This window comes from Sceloporus occidentalis, unplaced genomic scaffold (genome assembly GCF_023333645.1).
Source record: "Sceloporus occidentalis isolate IW3139 unplaced genomic scaffold, rSceOcc1.0.p SCAF_212, whole genome shotgun sequence".
NCBI lineage: Eukaryota > Metazoa > Chordata > Lepidosauria > Squamata > Phrynosomatidae > Sceloporus > Sceloporus occidentalis.
In genome coordinates, this window is record NW_028317192.1 from 1,928 (window position 1) to 28,052 (window position 26,125).

The following is a 26,125-nucleotide window of genomic DNA, read 5'->3' on the forward strand; positions in this document are numbered from 1 at the left end:
AGCTGTGAGTGGATGCTCGGCCCTCCGGGGGCCACAGGTGGGAGCCTCTGATCTTCCTCTTTTTAAATAACGATTAAAAAAAATGTTTTATCCTCTCACTGCAAATTTAACATTTGGTTCCATACCTGCCAAGTGGCCCTATATAGTTTACCCAGTCCCTCTAACAAATCGCCCAATGCCCCTCTCTCCTCCCTGATGCCCCTCTCTCCCCCCCCTGATGCCCCTCTTTTCTAGGAGGTCAGAATGTTTGCTGGGTATGAGGGGATCGCAGGGCTCTACAGCCCTAAAAGCCCCGATAATGTGTATAGAAACAGCAGGGAATGGGTTAATAAATGAAACGGGGTAAATAAAGCCCATTATTCTTCTCTTAAATGCCCCGCTCAGGTGACCCCTGGTGATGGCAGATGTTCGGAGAGATGCAGGGATTCACAGACAGGCTCAGACTCGCCGATTCTCATGCAGATCTCTGAGCCTCCATTCAGTGTTAGAAGCCCGCTGAGGTTGCCCCCCTGTCAGGGCCGGCATTGTTTCTGCCCCCGAGACGGCAGGTCCCTGATTATTCGCCCTCTTCACCCTTTCAGCAGTTGCCACAAAGCATTAAATTCTAATGGACTCCAGAGATCGCGATTTAATGGTGAGGGTTCATTTAGACAGAGGGGAGTAAACTGACAAAGGGTCCGAACAGGTCTGGGTGTTACAGAGGAGGTGGTAATGTGTGACCTTCATCAGGAGGCCGCCAAATACCCGGGGCTGAAACGTCTCAAATCAGACTGTTACGGATCAATGAGGAGTAGTTTTTGTATTAAGGAATTGAGCCGGTTAAATAGGGAGTAGGGCAGGGCTGTCCAACTTGGCCCTCGAGGGCAAAATTTTTTATCTACAGAGAGGGTGGTAGATAAGTGGAACAGCCTCCCAGCAGAGGGTAATACAGTGAGGGGATTAAACATGCATGGGATAGACATACGGCTCCTGAATCTAAGACGAGACCAACGACTGATTAAGGTTTGAGTCTTTACAGCAGGAGAAACGGGCGACTAGACGGGGGCCGGATGGGGCCGATCTGCCGGTGGTTGCAGTTTGGGGCGATTTCCCTGGTTTTGGCGTTTGGGATGATCTGGATGCTGGTTTTGTTTCGGACAATAAAGGAAATGTTTCTATTGTATTCCTCGGTCGCACAGCCTGACCTGCGGGGGGGGGGGGGCATCTGTTGTGTGTCACGCTCACTAACACAGTTCACTAATCACGCGCGGTCCCACACCCGTCACATGATGTCACACTCCAATACATGCCGGACGTGAGCATAAAACGGAACGTGACACATCCAGCCGATGTCATTAGGCGGCCGCCAGCCTTAAAGCGCCAGCATCGCCCCCGTCGCCCCCGAACCTCTTATTTATTTATTACGGGATTTGAAGCTCTCCCTTCCTACTCCAACCTACAGAGAAATATGGTTTTTTTTCTTAAAACAAAAATCTACCAGATTGCAACTTTTTTACCCCAAAAATAAAAGAAGGAAAAAAAACAGAATAAAAACGACCAATTTTCACGCATTATTTAATTCATTTTAATACCCCGGACTGGTGGCCCAAAAAATAGTTGTGCGGCCTCAGGGGTCGGAGTCAGGTTAGTCCCTCCAGCCCCCCGGCTCGCAGAGCGTGCTGTCCCTTTAAGGCCACTTGATTGGCAGACGGCGGATTCTCTGGGAAAACCAGAGGATTATGGGATAAATTATGTAAATAAGCGACTAGGAATATGCAAATGAGTTACCCAACGCCAAATGCCCCTTTGTTATCATTTAACAGCAAATCAGGGCAGAAATGCCTCGATATCCCCGTCTGGGGTCTGCAAATGGGGGGACAGTGCGTGAAAAAAGCGTGTGTATAAAATTTATTAAACTCATAAAATAAGTCATTCTACTGATATTTAACATTTCCCTTTTTTTTTTACGACGTCCTGTTAAATAATTAAAAACAGAAAAAAGCAAAGAAACTTTTTTTTATTTATTTATTTTTTTTTTACATTTTTTTTTTACTTTTTCTTATTATTTATTTTATCTTCGAATTTTTTCCTCCATTGTTTGAATTTTGTATTTAAACCTAAGAGCAAAATTCTTAATCATATAATTTAATTTTATAAATTCTTTATAAAATAAATGTTGCAGATTCTCAGGGGTTTTTTTTACCCCAGTCCCGCGGTGAAAGGGCAGATTCTCAGGGTCACACAGTCTGGAGCCGACTCTGACTCAATGATATTGGAAACATCCTGATTGGTGCTTTTCTCCCTGCTATATCACAGCTGGAATCCCTGCTTGAACACAGGTGACTCCATTTCACCTTTATCAGAACCATGTGGCTGCTGCCGTTAGCCAGTGCCTGCGGTAGGATCCATGTGATGACCGTTAAAGGGTTAATATTTAAGGCCCCGTAGAGAGCTCCGTTGGCAGAGGCCGCGATGTTCTGCATTCTTGGGGGGGGGTGTCGCGGTTTTGCCCCCGAGATCCGAGTGCCCGGGGCAGGAAGCAGCTGCACTCACACACTGTGATCTACGTGAGAGGCCGGCGATGCTCACTCAGAGCGCTCTCTCTGCCAAGTACACGCTGTCCTCGCGCTCTCACCCCCTCTCATACCCCACGACGGACAAATTAACCCTGTCAACGCCAGGGGGGAGGTCTGCAGCACCCAAAAAACGACTAAAATCAGAGCGAATGGCAGAAACGCCATAACTTTTTTCACTTTTTATCAGATTTTATCAATTTAACCCTAACCGCGGGAGTTTATTACTGATTCGTAAAAAAACTCGTCAATTTGCCAAAAATCTGTGAAAATCCACCAAACTCCCTCAAACTGACTGGTAGAATTCGATGGCCGGCGGCGCATGCTGTCGGTACGTACACCCCCCCCAAAAAATATCTTGGGTTAGGTTTAACCCCTTTAATCCTGCTCAACTAAATTTAACCCCTTTCATCCTGCTGAAGCTCATCACCCCGGGGCAGAGGGTTAAATTGGTAACGTAACCCCCGAGGTTTCGCACGGGAATCGCCCCAGGATGCTCTCCTCTCGCCCCGCGTCTCAACCGCGAAAACCGATCCAGTAACAGACCGAGGATCCCGGCGGCTTCTGGATATTTTGTTTTCCGAGTCGTGGGGGAATTTCTCACGGTATTTGCCCTCCCTGCCCCCACCCTTTCATTTTCTCCGTGAATTGCCCTGGTTCCAGCCCCGCAGGTCTTTCATCCATTCGCAGTCTGACCTACTTTTTCTATGGAAGCTGCGGCACTATGCGGCGCATGCAGAGCGCGGCGGGACAGGCCATGCGCCGCTGCAGAGCTCAGAACCTGCCATTGCTGCCGCCGCCGGGGTGGTTAGCACTGGGGGTAACAGGGGTATTAAGCCAAATGTCCATTGCAAGGACCAGTGGGGGGGCTAGAAAGGCACCCATCTTTCATCATTGGCAAATAATTTTCCAGAAGACCCCAGATTCCTGACCCTTCAATATAACCCCCCCCACCCCCACCCCGAGACCCAGGGGGCAGAAAGCGGATTACGCTATCCCAGTGTTTTGCAGATAATGTAAATATAATAAAATTTTATGAAAACGCACTATTCTGGTGACATCATTATGAAAGTGTTTCCCACAAAGGGTTAATCTTGTGAACGTCGCGCGTTTTACATCAGAAATCATCAGAAATCCTCATTCTGTTTGAAAATCGACTCCCGAATCCAGCGGCTGCCGCCGGGAACATCTGGATGACCTCTATTAACCTTTAAGTGTCTGCTTAACACTTCAAGTGCCAGAGGGGTGAACGGTGCAACATATCGCTCATCCTCTCCACCTCTCGGAGATCTACAGACCAACATTATACGACTTTCACACCGCGGGGATTAAAGAGCAACGTCCAGTATTTTTTTTAAAATACATTTTCAGAATATTCTGTTGTTTTCTTTTTTACCCCAGTTGTAGTTTTTGCCCCATAATATAAAGTTTTCAGGCAGCTGCATATCAGCCGTTTGTATGATTCTCGCTCTGTTATCTGATCCTCGATCTACTAAACCCCCCCCCGACTCCTTATCATACTGCCTGTGGGGAACAATAGAATGGCTCAGTCTTAATCATATATCCAGACTCTTGACTAATAAAAGTCTATGGAGGAACGGACTTCATTAGCATCGCCATAAAGCATCAGCTCAGTGCGGTGATTGAGCCGGGAAAGTCACCCAAAATATTACACTGTATACAGCGCTGGGGGTTATATTACTGTATACAGTGCTGGGGGGTTATATAACTGTATACAGCGCTGGGGGTTATATTACTGTATACAGCGCTGGGGGTTATATTACTGTATACAGCGCTGGGGGTTATATTACTGTATACAGCGCTGGGGGTTATATTACTGTATACAGTGCTGGGGGGTTATATTACTGTATACAGCGCTGGGGGTTATATTACTGTATACAGTGTGGGGGGTTATATTACTGTATACAGTGCTGGGGGTTATATTACTGTATACAGCGCTGGGGGGTTATATTACTGTATACAGCGCGGGGGGTTATATTACTGTATACAGTGCTGGGGGTTATATTACTGTATACAGCGCTGGGGTTATATTACTGTATACAGCGCTGGGGGTTATATTATTGTATACAGCGCTGGGGGGTTATATTACTGTATACAGTGCTGGGGGTTATATTACTGTATACAGCGCTGGGGGTTATATTACTGTATACAGCGCTGGGGGTTATATTACTGTATACAGTGCTGGGGGTTATATTACTGTATACAGCGCTGGGGGTTATATTACTGTATACAGCGCTGGGGGTTATATTACTGTATACAGTGCTGGGGGGTTATATAACTGTATACAGCGCTGGGGGTTATATTACTGTATACAGCGCTGGGGGTTATATTACTGTATACAGCGCTGGGGGTTATATTACTGTATACAGCGCTGGGGGTTATATTACTGTATACAGTGCTGGGGGGTTATATTACTGTATACAGCGCTGGGGGTTATATTACTGTATACAGCACTGGGGGTTATATTACTGTATACAGTGTGGGGGGTTATATTACTGTATACAGTGCTGGGGGTTATATTACTGTATACAGCGCTGGGGGGTTATATTACTGTATACAGCGCGGGGGGTTATATTACTGTATACAGCGCTGGGGGTTATATTACTGTATACAGCGCTGGGGGTTATATTACTGTATACAGTGCTGGGGGTTATATTACTGTATACAGCGCTGGGGGTTATATTACTGTATACAGCGCTGGGGGTTATATTACTGTATACAGTGCTGGGGGGTTATATTACTGTATACAGTGCTGGGGGGTTATATTACTGTATACAGCGCTGGGGGTTATATTACTGTATACAGCGCTGGGGGTTATATTACTGTATACAGTGTGAGGGGGTATTATTACTCTCAGTGCCAATGATTTGTGCAATACAAAGGGTTGAGCCCTCATCCTTTCTGGCACTGCGTGGGTTAACACCAGCCTGGGGTATTTTAGTGGGACCCTGAATTGCACTAAACCCGAAGCCCCTCTGTGTAAAGGACACATCATGCAGGCGGGGGTCCCGCGAGTTCTGTGTGTTGAGCTGTGGGAGTGCGGAGAGTAAACTGCCCTGCGTGGATCTATAAACACAGCTTGCGTTCCTCGGCGTGGAGACCGGCAACAAGTTGTTAAATAGGGGGGTGGGGGGCAAATAATTAAAACAAAATACAACTTGTGTGGTCAACATGTAAACGAGGGGGTCCTTAAAATTCCCTGCTCCTTCTCTAATTCTAGGGGCTGCGGGTGAGGGGAGATCCTACACTCCAGCACACAGATCGGCCCCATTAGGCCCCCGTCTGGTCGCCCGTTTCTCCTGCTGTAAAGACTCAAACCTTAATCAGTCGTTGGTCTCGTCTTAGATTCAGGAGCCGTATGCCTATCCCATGCATGTTTAATCCCCTCACTGTATTACCCTCTACCACTTCTGCTGGGAGGCTGTTCCACTTATCTACCACCCTCTCAGTAAAGGTTCCCACCTTATATCTAAATGCCATCAGAATATTCAATGTATCTTTTTAATTTAGGTTTAGTAGCAGTTGGTAAATATTTCAGTGAAGGGTTATTCTTTATTCACAAACGCTGCGTCTCTGGATACATTGTTTCAAGTCACAGAATTGGTGGTTTTCAGTCGCTGTGATGAGCCGAGAGCGGATCCAGATCAGGAAAATGATTGGACTTTTATCAATGGGCTGCGACAGATGAGGAACCTAAAATATGTGGACCTAGGCTCATTGGTTGGGTGACAAAATGACATCATCAAAATGCTGGAACATGATGTCACTAAGCATCACGTTCTTGGTTCACCAATGGTTGGATCCGGAGGAATCCAAGCTCATGGATACTCTTTGGATTTTCTGTATCGGCACTTCTGTGTTTCTTGGAGAACTTTCTTTTGTAAATTCTTTTGTGTTTTTGGGGTAGGGGTTATAGATTATGACATCATCGCAGGAACCCAGCTTCTATATTCCGAGGCCGGCCTCTCCTTAAAGCCCTCCTGCCTCCGCTCACCCTCATTTTCTGTCCAAGGACAAGTGGCCATTTCTCCATGTCAACCTGGTGACCACTAAGTGTTTCTCCTGCGTTAGGTGGTCCTGGTCACAGAAGACCACCTGATGCCGGTTACCTTGGTGATAGGGGGGCTGTTCGACCTCATCGCTGCAAAAAAATTTCATTTTAATTATTTAAGGCTCTTAAAAAGGGCCACTAGTTGCCCATTTCTGTCCTTTCTCAATGGCCGATCCATTTACAAAGGGACCATCTGGGCTACTGATTCTCATCAGAATTCTAATCTATAAGGAAGGCTCTTAACTCTTTCACTGCCAAACGACTGCTCAACACCACGTCCCCTGGGTGATAAAACCTTCAGATCCTTTCTTCTGGTTTCCATTTGTTTTGGGTTTTTTGACACAATGGCCGCCGAGTGATCAGTTTGAAGACACGGACCGGATCGGGTCAGACGAGGCGGCCAAAGGGGATGTTTTTATTTTTTTATTTCCACCGGTCACAATGTGTCCTCTCTGAGAACAAGGAGTTCCCCCTCTTCCTGAACCTCGCTTCAAAGACAAGCGGAAAGAAATGTTTGTGTTTCCAGGGTCTCGTGCCAAATTTTTGGAAGCCTCAGTTTCTTACACATGTTTTTGGGTTTTTTTATACATTTTTATTAAATTTTCCATGGGGAAAAAAACATAAAAAGTTATTCAATTAAATCATTGGTATAAATACAAATATTATTATTGTTCTTATTATTACAATATTATTATTTTTACACAATATCAGTGCATTTTTTTATGTATTTTTAAATGTATATAGATTTTTTCCATAAAATTAATAACATTATTGTCTTAAATACATTGAATTATTTATTTTTTTTAATTGCATTCCATATATAATTCTCAGATCATTTTTTCTCTATATTAATGCAGAAAAAAATATGTTAATCTCCTTATCCAGACATTAACCTGATATCCACCCATATTATATAAGCAATTCAATGATTAAATAATTGTTTTCTAGAACATTTTCAGTAAACATTTAAATATCTCCTGGCGCTCACTTCAGCAAAAAAAATTCTGAAGAATTTTGATATATCAGGTAATTTCTAAAAAAAATACATTTCCAGAAAGATCATCAAAATCTAACTAAATATTATTTTCAATGGTTTATTATTTTTTTAAGAAAACTTGAAATCTACTAACATTTTTTTTAAAAAAATGTATTGTCATTATTTCATCTTATTTCGTTCTTGTAGTATGACTGGTGCAGGACTCATGAGGCAGGAGAGATTTCTGATAGAAAAGGGTTCATTTCACACAAAAATATTTATAACATGATCTAATAGGTTTGCCCCTAAGCCTTAGGGGTTTTTACCCCAGTCTTGGGGTCTCAGGACCTGTCCCTTTCTCACTGCTATACCACAGCTGGAATCCCTGCTTGAATACAGGTGAGGTCATTCAGAACATCTTTACCTCCTGACAAGTCATGGTTTTCATTCGGATCTATTTGCCTCCATTAGAGAGTCGCTGCCATGGAATCTGTGTGATGGGCTGATAAAGAGTTAATATTTGAAAAGTCTCAGAATCAGCTCAAGTACGGGAGATTTCTCGAGGATAAAAAAGTCTCACCCCGGGGGGGGGGCGCCTTATACACAGGTGATCCGAATAACTAGTAGCTGCATTACCATTTATAATAATAAATGGGCAAAAAAAGGGGGAGAATGGGCAAAAATAAATCCATATCCACCAAATTCATTCCAGAAGAAGATTGAGATTTATTATTATGGAAAAATGAAGTTTAAATAAAAAAAATGTGTTTGAATGGCCTGTATTACACGCGCCGCGTCCTCAGCTGACCCCGGGGGCCGTTTCTTGTTCTCTATCACAGAAGCCTCTCTGGGGTCACCTTTTTTTTTGGCTGAGAATTTTCTTTGTTCCTTTGATTTTTTTCCTCGCCGCGGGGGAAGGAGGCGCAGCAGCCCTTTAATATTTCTCAGACTCCGTATGACATGAGCAATGACTGACTGCCGATGATGTCATCACGCACCGTGACTTCTCTGCGAGGTCAGAACACACCAGAGGCTTTAGATTCCACATCACGGCCAGGATACTGTTACCTGTCACGATGATGTCACTTACTTCATACCTTTTATACGACGGAGTTCACGGAATCAACAGGAAAGATGCGGAAAAGTACAATAAAAAAGCTTAAAAATGGCCCTGCTGGGGGGTTAATCCCAAATGCACCCCCCCACTATCTGTGTAATAACCCATTGTACCGCGCTACGCAATTTGTTGGTGCTTTAGAAGTAAACGATAATCACATTATTATTATTTATTGTTTTATATAGCTCCATCATATTCCGCAGCGCTGTACAATGGTAGGGAGTCCCTGGCTGGAGCAGATGAGGAATGGTTGGCAGGTGTTTGGGAACCTGGACTTATCTCAAGATTAAGGAATTAATGGAATAAAGAGGGTTTTTAAGATAATTTTAACCTCTTATCTGATCACCAACCGCCGGCACACCTGTCCGCCACGGAGTAGTTAAAACGAGGCACTTTCTCCCAGCAAAGCCAGCCGTGTGTCCGAGGATCAGACAGGAGTCCCAAACGGCTTCTATATAACATGAGATCCCACCGACCCCCCTACCTCGTTACCTGATACAGCTCTAAACGCTGGCGAAACCTTAGATCGTAAGCTCTTTGATCCGGGCCCTGCTCTCCTTTAGCTTCTGTGAGGCCAAATAGTTATCTGATGCACTACTTGTCATGTCCTATTTACCCACTGTACAACGCTGTGGAATATGATGGCGCTATATAAAACAATACATAATAAACAATAGATAATGATAATAATAATAATAATAAAACGCATTGTACAGCTCTGCTGAGTATGATGCGCTATATAAAACAATAAATAATAATAATACTCATTGTACATCGCTGCGGAATATGATGGTGCTATGTAAATCAATAATAATATTAATTTGTTAGTGAATTAGCAGGGAGGGTTCCATTGTGAAGCTTTTTCTCCTGGGGCAAATACCCCGTCTGGGGCAGAAATTCCTCCCCGTGGGGGCAGGAGAGTTCTTCCTTAAAGGGACAGAGCAGCAGGTGGGTGCAGAGGTGGCCCCGCGTGCCGCCCGCCAGCTCCGTGTCCCTTTAAATATTTACCCTTTGGCAGATGGCGAGCACCGGTCCGGCCTCAGGCAGGGTGTGGAGAGGGGGGAGAGCAGGTGAGGGGAGAAGAAAGGAGGACACTGGAGCAGGTGCGGCACAGACGGCAGCTCCGGACACCTGACGGAGGTGAAAGCAGCCGGAACGTTCTGTGATCGCCAAATAACCGCGACAGGTTTACGCAGCTTAATAGCGCCGGCGCTATCTTCTCATTTATTATATATTTATTGTTCATATAGCGCCATCATATTCCGCAGCGCAGTACAAAATGTATTATTATTATATATTTATTGTTTATATAGCGCCGTCATATTCTGCAGCGCAGTACAAAATGTATTATTATTATATATTTATTGTTTATATAGCGCCGTCATATTCCGCAGCGCTGTACAACGGGTTTTTCATCCATAGTGCCTGACATTCCTGAATTTCCAGGCAAATGCCATCCTCACTGGGCTTACGTCCCAGCTGTCGGCAGTCCTAGCAACTGTGGGGAGTTTAGCGGGCACTGCGGGAAAAGGGGAGCAGACGGGGCCCGCTTATGACATCATCAGGGTTTTTTACCACAGTCTCGGGGTGAAGGGGCAGATAACGGGGTGACACAGTCTGCAGCCGACTCCTTCATATTCTCCTCTGATTTAATGATAGCTGAGCGGCCCGATTAGTGCTTTTCTCCTTGCTATATCACAGCTGGGATCCCTACTTGAATACAGGTGTCTTCCTTCAGAATATCTTTACCTCCAGATAAATCACGGTTTCCATAACAACCGTTATTAGAACCATTTGACTGCTGCTATTACTGAGCCCCTGCAATCGGATCTGTTTGATGGGCAATAAAGGGTTAATAATATTATAAGTCCTCAGGTGTAAGGTGGCGATTGCCGGACGCACCCCCCCCCCGGTTTCCTGAGCATCGCGTATGTTTATTGGGACAATTATCAGAAAAGGGGAGCCCCAGACACAAACATTACAGTTTTCTTTGGAGTGTTTTAAAGTCTCAACAGAACAGAACACGAGACAAAAGGGTTAATATCTACCCCCCCCAACCTCACTCCCCAGCACCCCTAAACAGATAGGTTAACGTAAAAATGCCAGATGATACAAATTATTATTATTATTAATATTGTTATTATTAGTAGTAGTAATAATAATAATACTTATAATGATTATAATAATAATATGATAATTAAATAATAATATTAATAATAATAATGATAACAATTAATAACAATAATAGTACCATAATAATAATAATAATAATAATAATAATAATAATAATAGCAACAAAAACAAAAACAAGTAAATTCATCGGGACTGAAATCATGAAAAATTTATTTTTTTAACCCTTTCATTGCTGAGCCCCAATTGCTACCTACGTAGGGCTGCAGGCTGACACCCCACCCAAGTAATAACCGGCACCGTGGAGATCTGGGTAAGGGCGCCATCCCCGGCGTTATTTAACATAATATTAGAATAACCACAAGCGTCACCGGAAGCGACCTGCTGAGTAGTGCGCACCGGCCTCTCTTACCAGATGCCACCTTAAAGCTGCGACAAAAATATATGCAGGTGCAAAAAATCAGGAGAGGTTGTTGGTATGAGCTGCTTAGGTTCAGGAGCCGTGCGTCTATCCCATGCATGTTTCAATTCCCACACTGTATTACCCTCTACCACCTCTGCTGGGAAGTTGTACTAGTGATCTACTACCCTCCTAATAAAATAGTCGACGAAGAGACCTCCGAGGTCCCCAAAGCTTATGCAACTTTACATCTTTTAAAATCTCTGAACCCTGACTACAGACGCCATTATCTCTCGGCTGATCCGACGTTATCCATATTTTGTGTAAGAATACGTTTAGAGTTTAACACTTTCTTAACCATAAACCTAAATATTCCTTACAAAATAAGCTGATTATTATTACTTTTGGAATCATAAACCATTTTTTTGCATCCAAACTCCCGAGACTCCGCAGACTAAGCGCCTGTACGTTTGACCCAAAAATGTATTTTTTATATATATATATAGAAATCTTTCGGGGGAGGGGGTTACAGGGACCCCGGCAGCTGTGCGTGAGTTGGAAGGGATTCCGGCGGGTTGCGGGGACATTGTGCGCTGCCAGTATTGTCCCTCCAGACTGTAGTCGGGACAGAAGGAGATGACAGGCCTTCTACAAAAGGATTAGTAATGAGCTTTTCTGCAGAGAAAAGCTGTGACCGACTTAACCCTTTATGAGCAAAATCACTAAAACATCCCTCATTGGCTTCTGGTATGAGAGGGTTAAATGGTGCATGTGAGATTTTAATCCTCTGCACATGACGGGAGCTCCGGGAAGAGAACGCCATTTACTGAGCAGTTTGAGAAACTGAACGACCTAAGCTGATGCAGAACTTCTTGAGAAGTTGATGTTCTGTTACTTATTCTGTATATATTTTTGTCTAATCTCTAACACTTTAGGGGTTAAAACACATGCACGGCGTATCGTCTTTCTGTTCATGGGGTTAAAATGTAGCAGATAAGTAACATTCTGAACAGACATTTGCGGACGTTACATGAGTCCAGCACCGGTTACAGAAGACATGGGCCGCATGCAGACGGGGTCCATTGGTGGGTTTTACCCCACTGATGGCCGCCCCGGGTTTTTTTCATGGTTTAGTAAATATGGATATGATTACAGGACTGCGGGGGTCTTTCATTAAGTTAAATCCGAAGCCCACTCAGCATCTGGTCCTTCAACTCAAAGCCCACGTGAGAAGCTCAGAGGAGAGAGGAGAGTGAAGCTTAATACAGAAAGAGATTTAACAAAAGAAAGGAGGGACGTTTATTTCAAAGGAGGAGAAAAGTTACAACAAGAGACCGGAATCTAAACCTAGAGGATCAGATTATAAAGAATTATCGTAAAAAAACATCGCGCAGGAAATATATATTTCCAAACCTTCTTATTAAAGTATTTAAATGAGTTTGCAATATTATTTATATATTATATATATATTATTTATTATATATAATATATAATATATTATATATATATATATGTATATATATATATATATATATATATACATATATATATATATATAATTAATTTATTAGTGCTTTATTCCACTGGTGGCACTCAAACGGCGTACCTTAATTTTGTGTCTTAGAAAATGACTTTTTAGATTTATAGCTATCGATATTTAATTTTAAACATGAATAGATATTTAAAGGCTGCTTAAATGTATGAAAATCTGGGAGCCGCTGCCCTGACTAGATCCCCCTTGATACGCTGGATCGTGATGTCATATAGTTATTACATCACCGGGGACAGGATGTTTAAAGGGCCAAAGGCAGGGAAAGTGTGCGAAGAGTGTTACATTGTATTCAGCGGAGTATTGATAGGAACCCGGGGATAAAAGATGTTGATGAATGACTAATTGCGTTAATTTAATCTCCAGCGCCGGTTGCTAGGTGGGACTGACTGCTTTACTGGGCAACAGGCGGTTAAACCAGTTCTCTGGCGGTAATCGTGTGCTAAGGGGGGGCAGGAGGAATCCGGCGGCGCTAGGACCGATGCGGAGTCCGCGGCTCTATTCATCGGCAGCAGCAGATAAAGTGCACGGAGGGGCCACGGAGACCCCAGAACACCCCCGGCAGGCGTGATGAGAGGTCGGCTGAGCAGGGAGCCGGGACCCCGGGAGGATTTCATGGACACATGCGCTGATCACCCGCAGGTGCCCCGATGCCCCCTTACACAGCTCCTGGGGCAGGAGGAGGATGCCCTGGGGCATTTCACCTCTTTCCTGGACAACGTGCAGGTTCTGCTGGAGGCCGCCAGGTACCTGGAGCGAGCGGAGCAGGACAGGAAAAGTAAGTTTGGGGGGCGATGATCGGTTGGGGGGGGCACGGTGCCCGGGGCAAGGGGTAAAACAAAGGAGTAAGGGGGGGGGGGTAGGAGGGATGCGAGCACACTGGGCTATTGTCAGTCTGATGCCAGCCAGACAGGGCTAGGAGGGGGCAGTCTGCCCATGTCTGTCTGTGGGGGGCTAGGGGGCACTCTACCAGGTGCTGAGGGGGCTGCTAGGGGCAGTCTGCGGGGGTATGTGGGGGGCGCAGGACTCGCACACATAGATGTTGGATGTGGTTTGTATTGCTGTCTGATGCTGCAGAGTGATACTCGGCACTGATGTGCGCAGGTTGCTCCTGTGTGATGGGAGTCGCTGATCTCCTGGTTGGGGGGTGAGGGGGGGGTCTCCTTGCTGAGAGGTTTCTGGGAACTTCATTTTGTGTAACAAAGGATTAGTGATGTGTGAGGCCGGGGCTAATAACTGCACAATGTGGCAAAAACAAAGAGAGCTTGGTTTGGAGGGGGGGGGGGGGCTGTCTGCCCCAGACACCTGCAGAGCCCGGGTCACTCACAGTAAGTCGAGGCAAGTAGCTAACCAGGGACACTGATCCAGGACGCTGACCCAGGGCCGGCTCCCATAGACCCAGGGCCCGCTCACAATAACCAGGCCTCCTCAGACTTACCAAGGATCTCACGTAACATATTTAGCTCACATACACTGTGAGTACATTGAGCAGCCAACCAGATGAGGTGATACTTAGCTACTGATCGTGGGGTATCACCCCATCCTAATCCCGTGTACTGTACGCATGTAAGTCAGTGAATGCACATGGCTTTACATGTATGTATCAATCTGTACATGCCAAATAAAGTTAAAAAAACTGAACCTATAACATTATTCAGAGACCCGTTTCCTTCCATTTCATGGAATTCAAGCTCAATGGTGGTAAAGAGTGCTGGGAGTTGTTGCCGCACAGATGTTCCCACGTGACGCTGTCTGCCCTGTGATCACCCGGTTACTGTCTCTGGGGGGTCACATTCACGTATTCAGAGCGTTAAAAGTGCTGAAGCCCAGGACTCTCCATTGGCTCTTATGGCAATTGCACCGCTATTAGCACCAAAATTGCTGTGTATGCCCCGGTTGTCATAGCGATATATATCACAAGACAATATTCTATCAAAACAGCTGGCCGGACAGTATAACAGCGACCAGATAACAAAGGGTTATTTTCAAATCAACGCATTTACAGTAAACATAGATAGTTAGAGACCCCAGGGTGACACAACAAGGGTAACCCATAGCAACATACTGTTTACTGTCTACAAAACCAATAGATTGTCAGCTCATAAGATCAGGGCCCTCTTCTTCTGTACTCGTATGTCTTGAGAGTTTCTGTTATTGTCATTTTGAATTGTCTTTGTTAAATGTTGTAACAGCGCTACGGAATCTGCTGGCGCTATAGAAATAAATGTACAAATTCAGATTTTTTACAGATTTATTGACTCATAATGTGTGGTTTTGTTTAAAAACTTTTGATGATTTGCAGAAAACACATATTGTTTTAAAAACAAACAATTAAGTAGCCGGTGCGTGTAAACAGACACGTGTGACCTGGCCCACGCGTGTAACGAGTGTGTGTGCGGATGTGCCGGGGTACACACAGCTGCTGTATCACCTGATTTGCACTTCCTGGGCACACACATGGTTTCCACATGTAGACAATCTCTTATTTGCTATTGGACGGCTACCCAGAAGGTGTGGTAAACCATGCACTTATCCACCAATCAGCGCGTGCCGAAGGATGATGTCATGCGTTGCTGAGCCCAGCGCTGGAGGGGCGTGTCCTGATAATTCAGATTGCTGGAGTCTGGTGATGTCATTTAAAGCCACAGTGTCAATCCAGGCCAGCAATTAACCCTTTGTGGTAGTGGAATAGAGGGTTAAATATGGATTTTACTTGTTGTTCATTGAAATTGTAAATGTATAATAATATGATTTATTTTTTATGCACATTGTAGCAAATTTGTAATTGTAGTTTAGTGGCATCAAAGGAAGTTCGGAAAACACTAAACTGATACAAAGTAACACAAGAGGCTTATTATAAGTTTTCAGGACCCGGAGACGCTGAGGGCCTCTGCTTTTGGCTTTGGATTGCCACTTTTTGCTCAAAATGATACATATAGTGTTATTTCTGGGGCGCCATCATATTCTTTAAGTGTATTGTTTTCATTAGGAGCCAACGTGTACTCGGCACTGTACGTGCTACGGTGCAGTATATAGGAGATACTATACAGTCATGAATATGTGATCAATGCGTGATAATAATGCATCCTGTAGAGCATGGGAAGCCAGCAGGTAACTTTCCATACCTGCCAAGTGTCCTGGACCACAAGGCAGTCCTGGTTGGTGACCCACGGCCCTCTGTCCTGGTGTGCAGCTCCTCTAGAAAACATTAGCTGAGTTCCATGGGCTGCTCTCTGTGCATGCGCAAGTCCAACTACAGCACCTGTTGCATGTGCAAGCACCTAAACAAGCCTCTTTGCTTTAGACCTTCCTTTAGATTGTCAGCTCTTGAGAGCAGGGTTCAGTATCCCCAGTCCACTGATGATTGTTTATAATACTTACATGGCACGGATGAGCCAAATTTATAATCTGGCATCTGTGACGGAAAAATTCCCAGTTATTATGTCTGTATTGGAATAGAGAGGGTTAAAAACCAAAACAATGCAGATGGGTGGAAATAACTACATTTCCCAGCAGCCCCTGCGGCTGTCTGTGGGTCCCGCCCCTTGTATCTGCTGCAAGAGGTAAACAAAGTAGCTCTCACTCTCAGTATAGGCAGCCGACTCTCCAGCTCTTCTACAACTCATGTCACCTGCCTGATTTTTTGCCTTTTTAGCACAAATTATCTGCCCTTCCCCCCCACAAAATCAATTCTAATATGCTTATAATAATTCTAGATTAGTATTTCCAGCCCCCTTTTTTTCTCCCCAACACTAAAAAGCTCTCGAACCCCTATCACGGCCCTTGTAGCTGCCAAACTTAGAGCCCTTTTAAAGTCTTTTTTCCCCCAAACGTCAACATTTTGTTGAGAATTTAGTAATTTTTTATTTTTCCTTTTTTGCTCTAAATTTTCATTTTATTTTTTTTATTGTTTTTAATTTAATTAAAAACTAGGGTTTTTTTAAATATATAAAAAGGGATCATGGATGGCGTGCATTTATTAAATATCCAGAGGCTGTTAGAGGCGGCTGAGTATTTGGAGAGAAGAGACCGAGGTAATTTCTAACAATTTTCTTGTTTATTTTATTGTAACATTTTGGGGGTTTTTTTCTGACTTTTATGTTCGCTTCCGACCTGTCTGGATCCTTCTTGCGCGTCCTGCACGTTGCTAGCGAAATAATTGATCGCATGGATTGCAGATCGCCCCATCGTGTGTTGCATTTTGTGCGAAATGCCTTTTGTGGCCTTAACGTTTCTTATTAACCCTTTGATCTCCAGCAGAATGAGCATATTGATACAAAGTGTCCCATTTGATTTAGTTTTCTTTTGTCTATCTAAAAAAAAAAAATACAAATTGTTACATATGTTTCAAATTGATTCGTTACAAATATTTTGATGCTGAATAAGGGGATTCTCAGGACGCTTTAAAGCGACAGGGTTGCGGCGCAGTGGAATGTGACGGGCGCTATATAAATCAATAAATTAAAAATATCTGTGATTTCCATAAATGAATTTACTATAAATTTGGACGCAACGGGGATTATGTATGAAAATTGCTTCTGGTTGCAAAGTTTGAAAGGTGGTCTAATTACCATGGCAACCAGCAGAATGGTCCAGGAAGCAGTTGCATTCCATCCATTCTGTTCCAGTGGTTGCTATGGTGATAAGACCACTTGTTTTTATTAATTATATAATATAACATATCCGGACGTGGAATTATTATATTACACTAAAGTTTTCACGCTATCTGAAAGCCTGTGGACCCATATTGAAGAAAGAGAGAGCGATCCTTGGGAAGAGGTCTAAATGTGGTGCAGTTACCGTGGGAACCAATTACATGTTCCTGCTGTTTGCTCCTGGTTGGCACTGAGTTTGTAGAAATATGTTAAATTCGGGGGGCTCCTTCTGTCTCTTCAGTGGCGTTCCAGGGAGTATTTGGGGATCAGTGGCCCTGATGGGGCCAAGATGCTCTGGAAATAAAGTTTATCATAAAATTGGTAAATTTGTATTATTGATGATCCGATTGGCTATACTCATTAGGGGTTAATTGGGCGATTGTTTATGGGACTGGTTTTGGTGACACTGTATTTGTGTCTGTAAAATATATAGGGGCTAGTAAATGGTGCCTGGAGAATGCCGCCCGTGTGTACATGTGCTTGTGCGTTCTGTGCAACATATTTGGTTTTGGGTTCTTTGTTTGTTTGTTTTATACGTATTTTAATAACCGTCTGATTTTTAATAGAAACATTTGTGGCTTTTTGCTTTTTTAAGAGGGTTTTTTCCAGACATGGCGGTATGAATCTTGAATCTTCTTCAAGCAGAAGGGGTTACTGTGAGAGTTCTGCAGACAGATGATTTCAGAGATATCACTAATTCCGTATGTATACTTTTTTTTTTAATTATTCTCAGAGTGTGAACATGGATACGCTTCATCATTCCCATCCCCCGAGAGCCCGGACCTGCTGAGACTAAAACCCAAAAGGATAAAATCTAAACGATGCAACAGCAACCTTGGAAATAACTCTAACAGGTACCTTATTCTAAAAGCTTAATAAAACTGGTTAAATAAAATATATATTCATGAATCAAATGTCGGCCATTCTACAAAATGGGGGTGCAGTACCCCTCCCAGCCTGTAGGAAGTGCTGTTGTTTAAATAGCTAAAGATGTCCATAGAAAACCAATGGCAAACCAACTGTAGCGCCACCCTTAAGGTAAAGGCCATGAAAGGTATTGCACCCAAGAAAGCTTAATAACCGATATAAATGATAAAAAAGCAATCTTCCTGTGCGGATCTCAAACTTATTTCAAGAATAAACGTGTAAAATGTATTTTTTACATGACTGGTGATACCCGTTCACCTTGGGAAATGCATTGTTCAGGGTGTTCATTTGCCCCTATTGTCTGGAATCCATAGCAGTAAAGATCCTTCCCTTATAGACAACACTTGGTCAGATGTGCCTTCCTAGAGACTAAGACCGGCTATTTCATTAATTTCCAGAACACAGTAAGCTAAGGATTTGTGTGATTAATTATTATTATTATTATTATTATTATCTTTTATTTATATAGCGCCAACAGTTTACGCAGCGCTTAATACAATACATAAATTCAAGGGATATAAGACAAGAATTGACAGACTAAGACAAACCGATACATTTGGTGGAGGGAGCCCTGCTCGAAAGCTTACAATCTAGAGGGAAATGGGGGTGACAAACATAAGGCATAGAGAAAGGGTGAGAGGTAGTGTTGTGGTTGTATCGATGACAAGGAAGTTCTAGCAGCTAAGATGGTGCGGCTTCTCTGAAGAAGTGGGTTTTTAGATGTTTCTTGAATGTCGGGAGGGAGGGTGAATGCTGAAGGTTCCTTGGGAGTATATTCCAGAGATATGGGGCAGCTCGAGTGAAATCTTGTAGACATGGGCATAGGAACCGGGGGGGACAGATCCCCCCCAGTAACTCATGCGGGGGGGACCGATAATGAAGAAATCCCCCCCCCCAGGGCCGTAGGAACCCCCCCAACAGAAACGCAGCAAATGCAGCCCGCGAGACCTCCGCACCTCGAGCCCTGCTACAACAAGAGCCCTGCTACTTACCTGTGGGAGGGTCTTCTGTACTGCACAGAGGAAGCGGAACCCAGCAGAGTTCACGTGACATCACATCCTGCTTCCTCTGTGCAGTACCAGAGAACGCAGAGGGAGGCCGCGCCCCCTGCTGAATTCTGCCAGCGGCATCGAGGAGCTGCAGTGCAGGTAAGGGGGTGGGGAGGGTGTATGCGTGATTGAGGGAATGAATCTGTGAATGAATGAGTATATGAATGAATGAGTGTGTGTGTGTGTGATAGCATGGATGTGTAAGTGCTGGAACCTAGGCATGATGGGACTGTGATTGCTGTTAGCAATCACACTCCTATCATGCCAAGTCAGCCAGTACATGCTGAAACCTAGCTAGCTGCCCCCTTGTGTATTGATGCTGCCAGCAGTATGGGGTCTGCACATCACTTATAGCACCCCCTGTACCAGCATGTACTGGCCGACTTGGCACGACAGGAGCGCGACCGCCAACAGCAACCACAGTCCCCATCATGCCTAGGCTCCAGCACCTACTGGTTGGATGTGTAAGTGGTGGAACCTAGGCATGATGGGACTGCGACCGCCGCCAGCAACCACACTCCCATCACGCCAAGTCAGCCAGTACATGCTGAAACATCACTTACAGCCACCCTGTACCAGCATGTACTGGCTGCCTGGGTATGATAGGAGTGTGATTGCTGTTAGCAATCACACTCCTATCATGCCAAGTCATATTGCTATTTTTTTTCCAATTGTGGTGTGTTACCTACTTTTATAAAAAATGAGAGTTTTTATTATTATTTTTAAAGGTGGGGGGTCATTTTTGGTTTTGGCTAAGTGAACCATGAATGTTTTGGTCCAGAATTTTCATTTTGGTGCATCCCTAGAATAAATAGAACTATTTCATTTTTAATTATCCTGAGTCCTGAATTTGTAGTCACAAAACTTTCTAGGCCCAGAAATCAGTGAGAGGAAAAGTAAAGGTTTTGTGTCATTTACTTTATTTTAATCTGCATATTTTATTAAAGGCCATATTTTCTCACAGTGACACCCCTGGGGTAGACAGTGAGAAGGGGGGGGTAGGAAGAGGGTAGCTAGTGAGAAGGGGGGTAGGGAGAGGGTAGCTAGTGAGAAGGGGGCGGTAGGGAGAGGGTAGCTGGTGAGAAGGGGGGGGGTAGGGAGAGTGTAGCTAGTATGAAGGGGGGCGGTAGGGAGAGGGTAGCTAGTGTGAAGGGGCGATAGGGAGAGGGTAGCTAGTGAGAAGGGAGTGTAGGGAGAGGGTAGATAGTGTGAGAAAATAGAAACATAGACCCATAGATAAGGCCCATTTGGCTCATCTAGTCTGCCTGGTCACATGCACATAAGCCTCTACCACTTCTGATGGGAAGCTGTTCTATTTATCTACCACCCTTTCAGTAGCAGAGCCCAAATCCGCTATTGTTTAAGCTTAAAATGTGTAACATTGTTGCACACAGTTTAACAAACAATACTATATAAAACTAGACTGCAGATGATTGGCTGCTGGGTCTAAGATGAGACCCATGTAGTTTACCCCTAAAATGTTACCGCTGCCTACGCTCTTCTGTCATTTTTGAGTTTGTCTTCGTTGTTTTATGACTCTTAACTCTGGATAGAAATATAGAATTCGACGGCAGAATCTAGTCTGCTTGCTGAGTATTTCTTTCCCAACGCAGGAATCTATTGGGACCATATATATATATATATGTGTGTGTGTATATGTGTATATGTATAATATATATATATTATATATATATATATATATATATATATATATATATATATATATATGTATGTGTGTGTGTGTGTATATATAGGGCAGAAATCTATAATCGGCATGTACTTCGGAGGCCTTTATTTTTAGAGCGAAAGCTTTTGTGTCCGCACCGCAGTAGGAAGAGGATATCCCGTCCTTGTTTGGGTTTCAGATCTCAGGGTATTTTAAGGTGGTGACATTAAAGGACTTTTTATTTTTCCCGTCATCCGATGGTTTCAGGGGCCCTGCCATGTTTTGCGTGTTAATCGTTTGCTTTCCGAGGGCGCAGGGGGAAGCCGTTATTCGGTATACCTTTGCACAGTATGGGACAGTGATGTGCCGTGTTGTGGGTCTTGGACCTAAAGGGTTAATATGACCAAAAAAAAAAAAAGAAGATGAATGAAGGACAATTGCTCTTTGCTAAATCCCAATACAGCTGGCGCCCCACATGTGGAGACTTTGGGATTCTCTTGGCAACTGTTTAGTGATTTAATATCTGCCAGAATCCTTTCACAGTTGCGCCGTTCTGAAATTCCCCGCATTAATCGTTCTATTGATGACATTCCACGGCGTGTCCACCAAGAGAGACCTAGAACCTGCCGGCAGATCGGCCCCATTCGGCCCGTCTGGTCTGCCCGTTTGACTCAAACCTTAATCGGTCGCTGGTGTCGGCTCGGATTCAGGGGCCAAATGCCTGTCCCACGCGTGTTTAAATATATTGGATATCTAAGGGGTTAATGGGAAAACTCATGGGGGGGGATTAAATTCCAGATGGGAGATTTGGAATTAATCTCGCTTTTCTACAAGAAGAAATCTAGTGGGTTTTTTTTGGGGGGGGGTTAATATATTTTATTTTGTTTTATGTAATTTCAACACTTTATTGCCCGAGGAGTCTCGCGGTGAAGGTTAAAAGAGTTATTTTCGGTGATGCACGTGGAGGCTGAGAACATACTCCAGCCCCCCCCCCCCCCCCCCGCGCGGAGTATTCTTGTCCTCAAATGAACTTTATTCTGCAAAATGTGATTACTACACTAATTCTCCGATCCGCTTCTCAAAAACAAAAAATCTCCCCAAACCGTTAACAACCATCTACTTCCAATTAAAGTCTTTAACTGTAAAAGAAAACCTTAAGCACAAATTTCATTGATAATGTGATAATTAAATATTAAATTAATTTAATATTTTAAAATTATTACTAAATATATATATATTTTTTTACTAAATATGTTATTCTAAAATTATTTTTTTATCATGCAATTCTTATTTTATTGGTTTTCATTTTGTAATAAATTAATCTTTAAAGAAGAAAAAAGATTTTGTGTCTGATTTGTTTTTTAATTTTTTGATGCATATCCTGTGATGCAAAACTAATAATAATTGTTTTTTTTTTATTTTTTTGTAATTTCAGATCAACGCACAATGAGCTGGAAAAAAATCGGTAAGTGACTTTTACAAACCTCAGAACGGTCTGTAGGCATAATTTTGTTTAGATTTGGGTAATTGCTGTTATTTGCGTGGGTTCACCTCTTTAACATTGTATTTTTTTGTAAAATGTTGAAATTAATGAAAATATCTAAGAAATTTTATCCTCGGGACACAATTTGAATTTTTTTTATTGGCAGCAGCCTATCAGTGACCGTTTGTTAAACATACCCTGAAAATATTATAAATGAGGGGGAATTTTATGTGATGAAATAATTATTTTTGGGGGATTTCACTGTAAAAACATATAATCTGCCAGCAGGTCGGCCCCCGTCTGGTCGCCCGTTTCTCCTGCTGTAAAGACTCAAACCTTTATCAGTTGTTGGTCTCGTCTTAGACTCAGGAGCCGTATGTCTATCCCATGCATGCTTAATACCCTCACTGTATTACCCTCTACCACTTCTGCTGGGAGGCTGTTCCACTTATCTAACGCCTTGTATCCCATATTGTGTTTTAATTCAGCAGAGTTGGTGGAACAGCACCTTTAAAGCAAGTCATCCATAAACAATTAACATCGACTATTACAAAAATAACAGCCCCCAGCTGTGAGGGTCTAGGGCAGAGTGTGGGACAGTGCATTAGGAGTGGGGTCAGGGTTAAAGGTCCATCGAGGGAGTTCGCTCAGTGCAGTGATTGGTTGAAATGCCTTAATAACATAACAGCAGGTTAATGTCACTTCAGAACATTTCTTTTTTGTGGGGACATAAAAAACCCAGGCATTTAAAAGCAGATTGGATTAACTGTTTGGGTTCCAGACGAATGTCCACTGCTGTGTGCTTCAAAGGGTCATCAATAGACCATTGTTTTTATAACACATCGGCGATTAATTAACAATTTGTAACAATTAGAAGGGCTGGTTTTATTACTGTATACAGCGCTGGGGGGGGTTATTACTATATACAGCGCTGGGGGGGTTATATTACTGTATACAGGACGTCAGGAAGACTTCTGTGACTGAGTTTTTCTGACCGCAGACGGTGTGATAATAATGGAGTTAAATAAAACTTCTAACTCAGTATTTTCGGTGTCCCGGCAGCAAATCCCGAGCAGTCAGGAGGGGAGGAACTTTTTTTGTTTTCTCCCCTGTGGTTTTTTGTGATCTCAGTAAAAATAGAAAAATGCGGTTAGTCCAAAAATAATGTGAAACATGTTGTGCCGTCAGGACGGGGTATCCCGGGTCACAGAGTGTTCGTGTCTGCAGATTACGTGCAGTTAGGAGATAAAGTCTTTATCGGTCGTTTTAGCTGCGTTTAGTCGGCATGGAAACCCAGATTAACAAATCGGCACTTTGTAAGAGTCGTTTCTGGGCTAGACTTTTATAAGCTTCTAAAAAACATTTAACCACACATGGGATAGACATCCGGCTCCTGAATCTCGATAAATGGAACAGCCTCTCAGCAGAGGTGTAGAGGGTAATACAGTGAGGGTATTAAACATGCATGGGATAGACATCCGGCTCCTGAATCTAAGACGAGGCCAACGACTGATTAAGGTTTGAGTCTTTACAGCAGGAGAAACGGGCGACCAGACGGGGGCCGGATGGGGCCGATCTGCCTGCGGGTTCTGTGTAACTTGTGATTATACAGTATGTAGCAATTTGCCAATTTAATGTAAAGTTATATCCGGAATGTTGTTCCTGTAGTTATGGGGGGGGGGCACACAAAGAACCCCTAGTAGGTTATCATCTAGATAGATGATTAGGTAGGCTGGCAAAGGATCGTGGGATTTGTAGTTCAACATTGTCTGGAGAGTTACTTGGATACAATCATTAAAGAGATAAAATAATGGATGGAGGTTCCGAGCTGCTTCGTTCTGCTTCTATGTCTTTTTATCCAGATAAAGTCAGTGATGGCTGAAAGGCGAGAATAGAAAACCTGAGGGCTCTCCAGCTGTTCTTGGACTACCAGTCCTATAATCCAGGGGAAAGGAATTGTAGTTACGGAGAACTGGAGAGCTCCATGTTTTGCAAACCATAAAATCTAACAGTATGAGTTTATAACATTAGACGGGAACCGTGTGGCCCTTCCCTGTTCTCAAGTATCTCTGAGTTGGTAACAGTATCAACTACTCCTACAGGAAAAGCGAATGCAGCCGGAATTGCATAACCTTGCCGTTCCTTTTTCATTGATTGTTCTAGGTAATACATCTGGGGATCTAGGTGCTCAACCATTAAACACCCCCTTCAATGTATTATTATTCATGAAGAGGCTTCCGGGTTGTGTAACCTAAACCCTTTTATTTGCTTGCTGTTTTCCAGGAGGGCTCATCTACGACTGTGTTTAGAACGTTTAAAAGACCTTATCCCCCTAGAATCCGACAACACCCGGCACACCACGCTAGGACTTCTTAACAAGGCCAAGTCGCATATCAAGGTACGAGCGGCTTTTATCTCGCGTCCTACCGTCTAGCGGACAACTCACGATCCTCAGCCACACATGGGCACGTGCCTGAACTTTCAGCAATTATAAAAGTTTTTAATAGTGATTATTTTTTTAATATAATTATAGCAACCCATGGTATGGTTCACGGGTTGCTATGGTGATAAGAATACTTTTTAAGTATTATTAAGTGACTTACGTTGATACAGTACTGATGGGAGACCTTTCTTTTGTGGTGGGTTATAATTCCTCTTCTTGTCCTGCAGAAACTTGAAGATTCCGCTCGTAGAGGACAACACCAGCTGGAGATCTTGGAGCGAGAGCAGAGGTTTCTTAAGAGAAGACTGGAGCAGCTCCAAGGTTGTCCAGAGTCTGAGCGGACACGAACAGATAGCATAGGATCAAACAATTCCTCCGACAGATCGGACTCCGAACGAGGTACGTGCCGCTTCTTGGGTTAGTGTGTAAGTGTGGTGACGGGTAGGGGTACAAGCTAGGATTGGCTTATTGTTCCAAAATCTTATTGACTCTTTAGTATCATCAATAAAAACAGAAAAAGAACCTTAATAAAAAAAAAAAAATGTTTATTTGATTATTTTTTTTTTTTTAATTTTTTTTTTTACAGAGGAGATCGAGGTGGACGTAGAAAGCACAGAATTCTCCCACTTGGACGTGGACAGCAATAGTAGCACCAGTATCAGTGACTTGGATGACCACAGTAGCATGCAGAGTCTGGGCTCTGACGAGGGTTACGCCAGTTCCAGCCTACGGCTTGCCTTCACAGCATAGATCCAACCTTGACCCGTCTACAAATCCAGGAAGTCGGAGGAAACGGGCTTCCTGCTGGTAGACAATTTGGATCTAGAACACGAGAGCTGCTTTGGAGTTCAACCTTAGTTCTTGTAATGTTGTCATTATGACCCGTGTTGGGTTGTCGTTGGGAATTATCATTCTGCTTGGTGGACCAAAAAAACTCTTCCCAATCCTTGGTGTCCAAATTCATAGGTTGGTCCACAAAAATCATGCGATACCCCCGTTGTTGGATGTTGGTATGACCCAAGTGCTTCCTTATCATATTTGAACTTCCCTACAATGTAAGGATCTTTAACGCCGATATGACCCTGTGATGGTAACATATGCTTCCA

At 43.5% G+C, this 26,125-nt stretch overlaps 1 protein-coding gene across 1 annotated transcript; it reads left to right on the forward strand.

Annotated features, from left to right (window-relative positions):
- The first annotated feature begins 16,757 nt into the window (after positions 1 to 16,757).
- On the forward strand, positions 16,758 to 25,769 carry LOC149277509 (max-interacting protein 1-like). The gene is made up of 6 exons (XM_089502772.1): positions 16,758 to 16,830; positions 18,185 to 18,305; positions 22,529 to 22,558; positions 24,860 to 24,974; positions 25,247 to 25,418; positions 25,606 to 25,769. Exons 1-6 carry the CDS (start codon positions 16,758 to 16,760, stop codon positions 25,767 to 25,769), a joined length of 675 nt encoding a protein of 224 aa, XP_089358898.1.
- The last annotated feature ends 356 nt before the right edge of the window (positions 25,770 to 26,125 follow it).

What these genes read in the sequence shown, in the direction of transcription:
- LOC149277509 (XM_089502772.1), top strand. Translation starts at nt 16,758, where the DNA reads ATGGATGGCGTGCATTTATTAAATATCCAGAGGCTGTTAGAGGCGGCT. An exon ending in TTTGGAGAGAAGAGACCGAG is followed by an intron (nt 16,831 to 18,184) that starts GTAATTTCTAAC and finishes AATTATTCTCAG; the next exon opens with AGTGTGAACATGGATACGCT. An exon ending in AGGCCAAGTCGCATATCAAG is followed by an intron (nt 24,975 to 25,246) that starts GTACGAGCGGCT and finishes CTTGTCCTGCAG; the next exon opens with AAACTTGAAGATTCCGCTCG.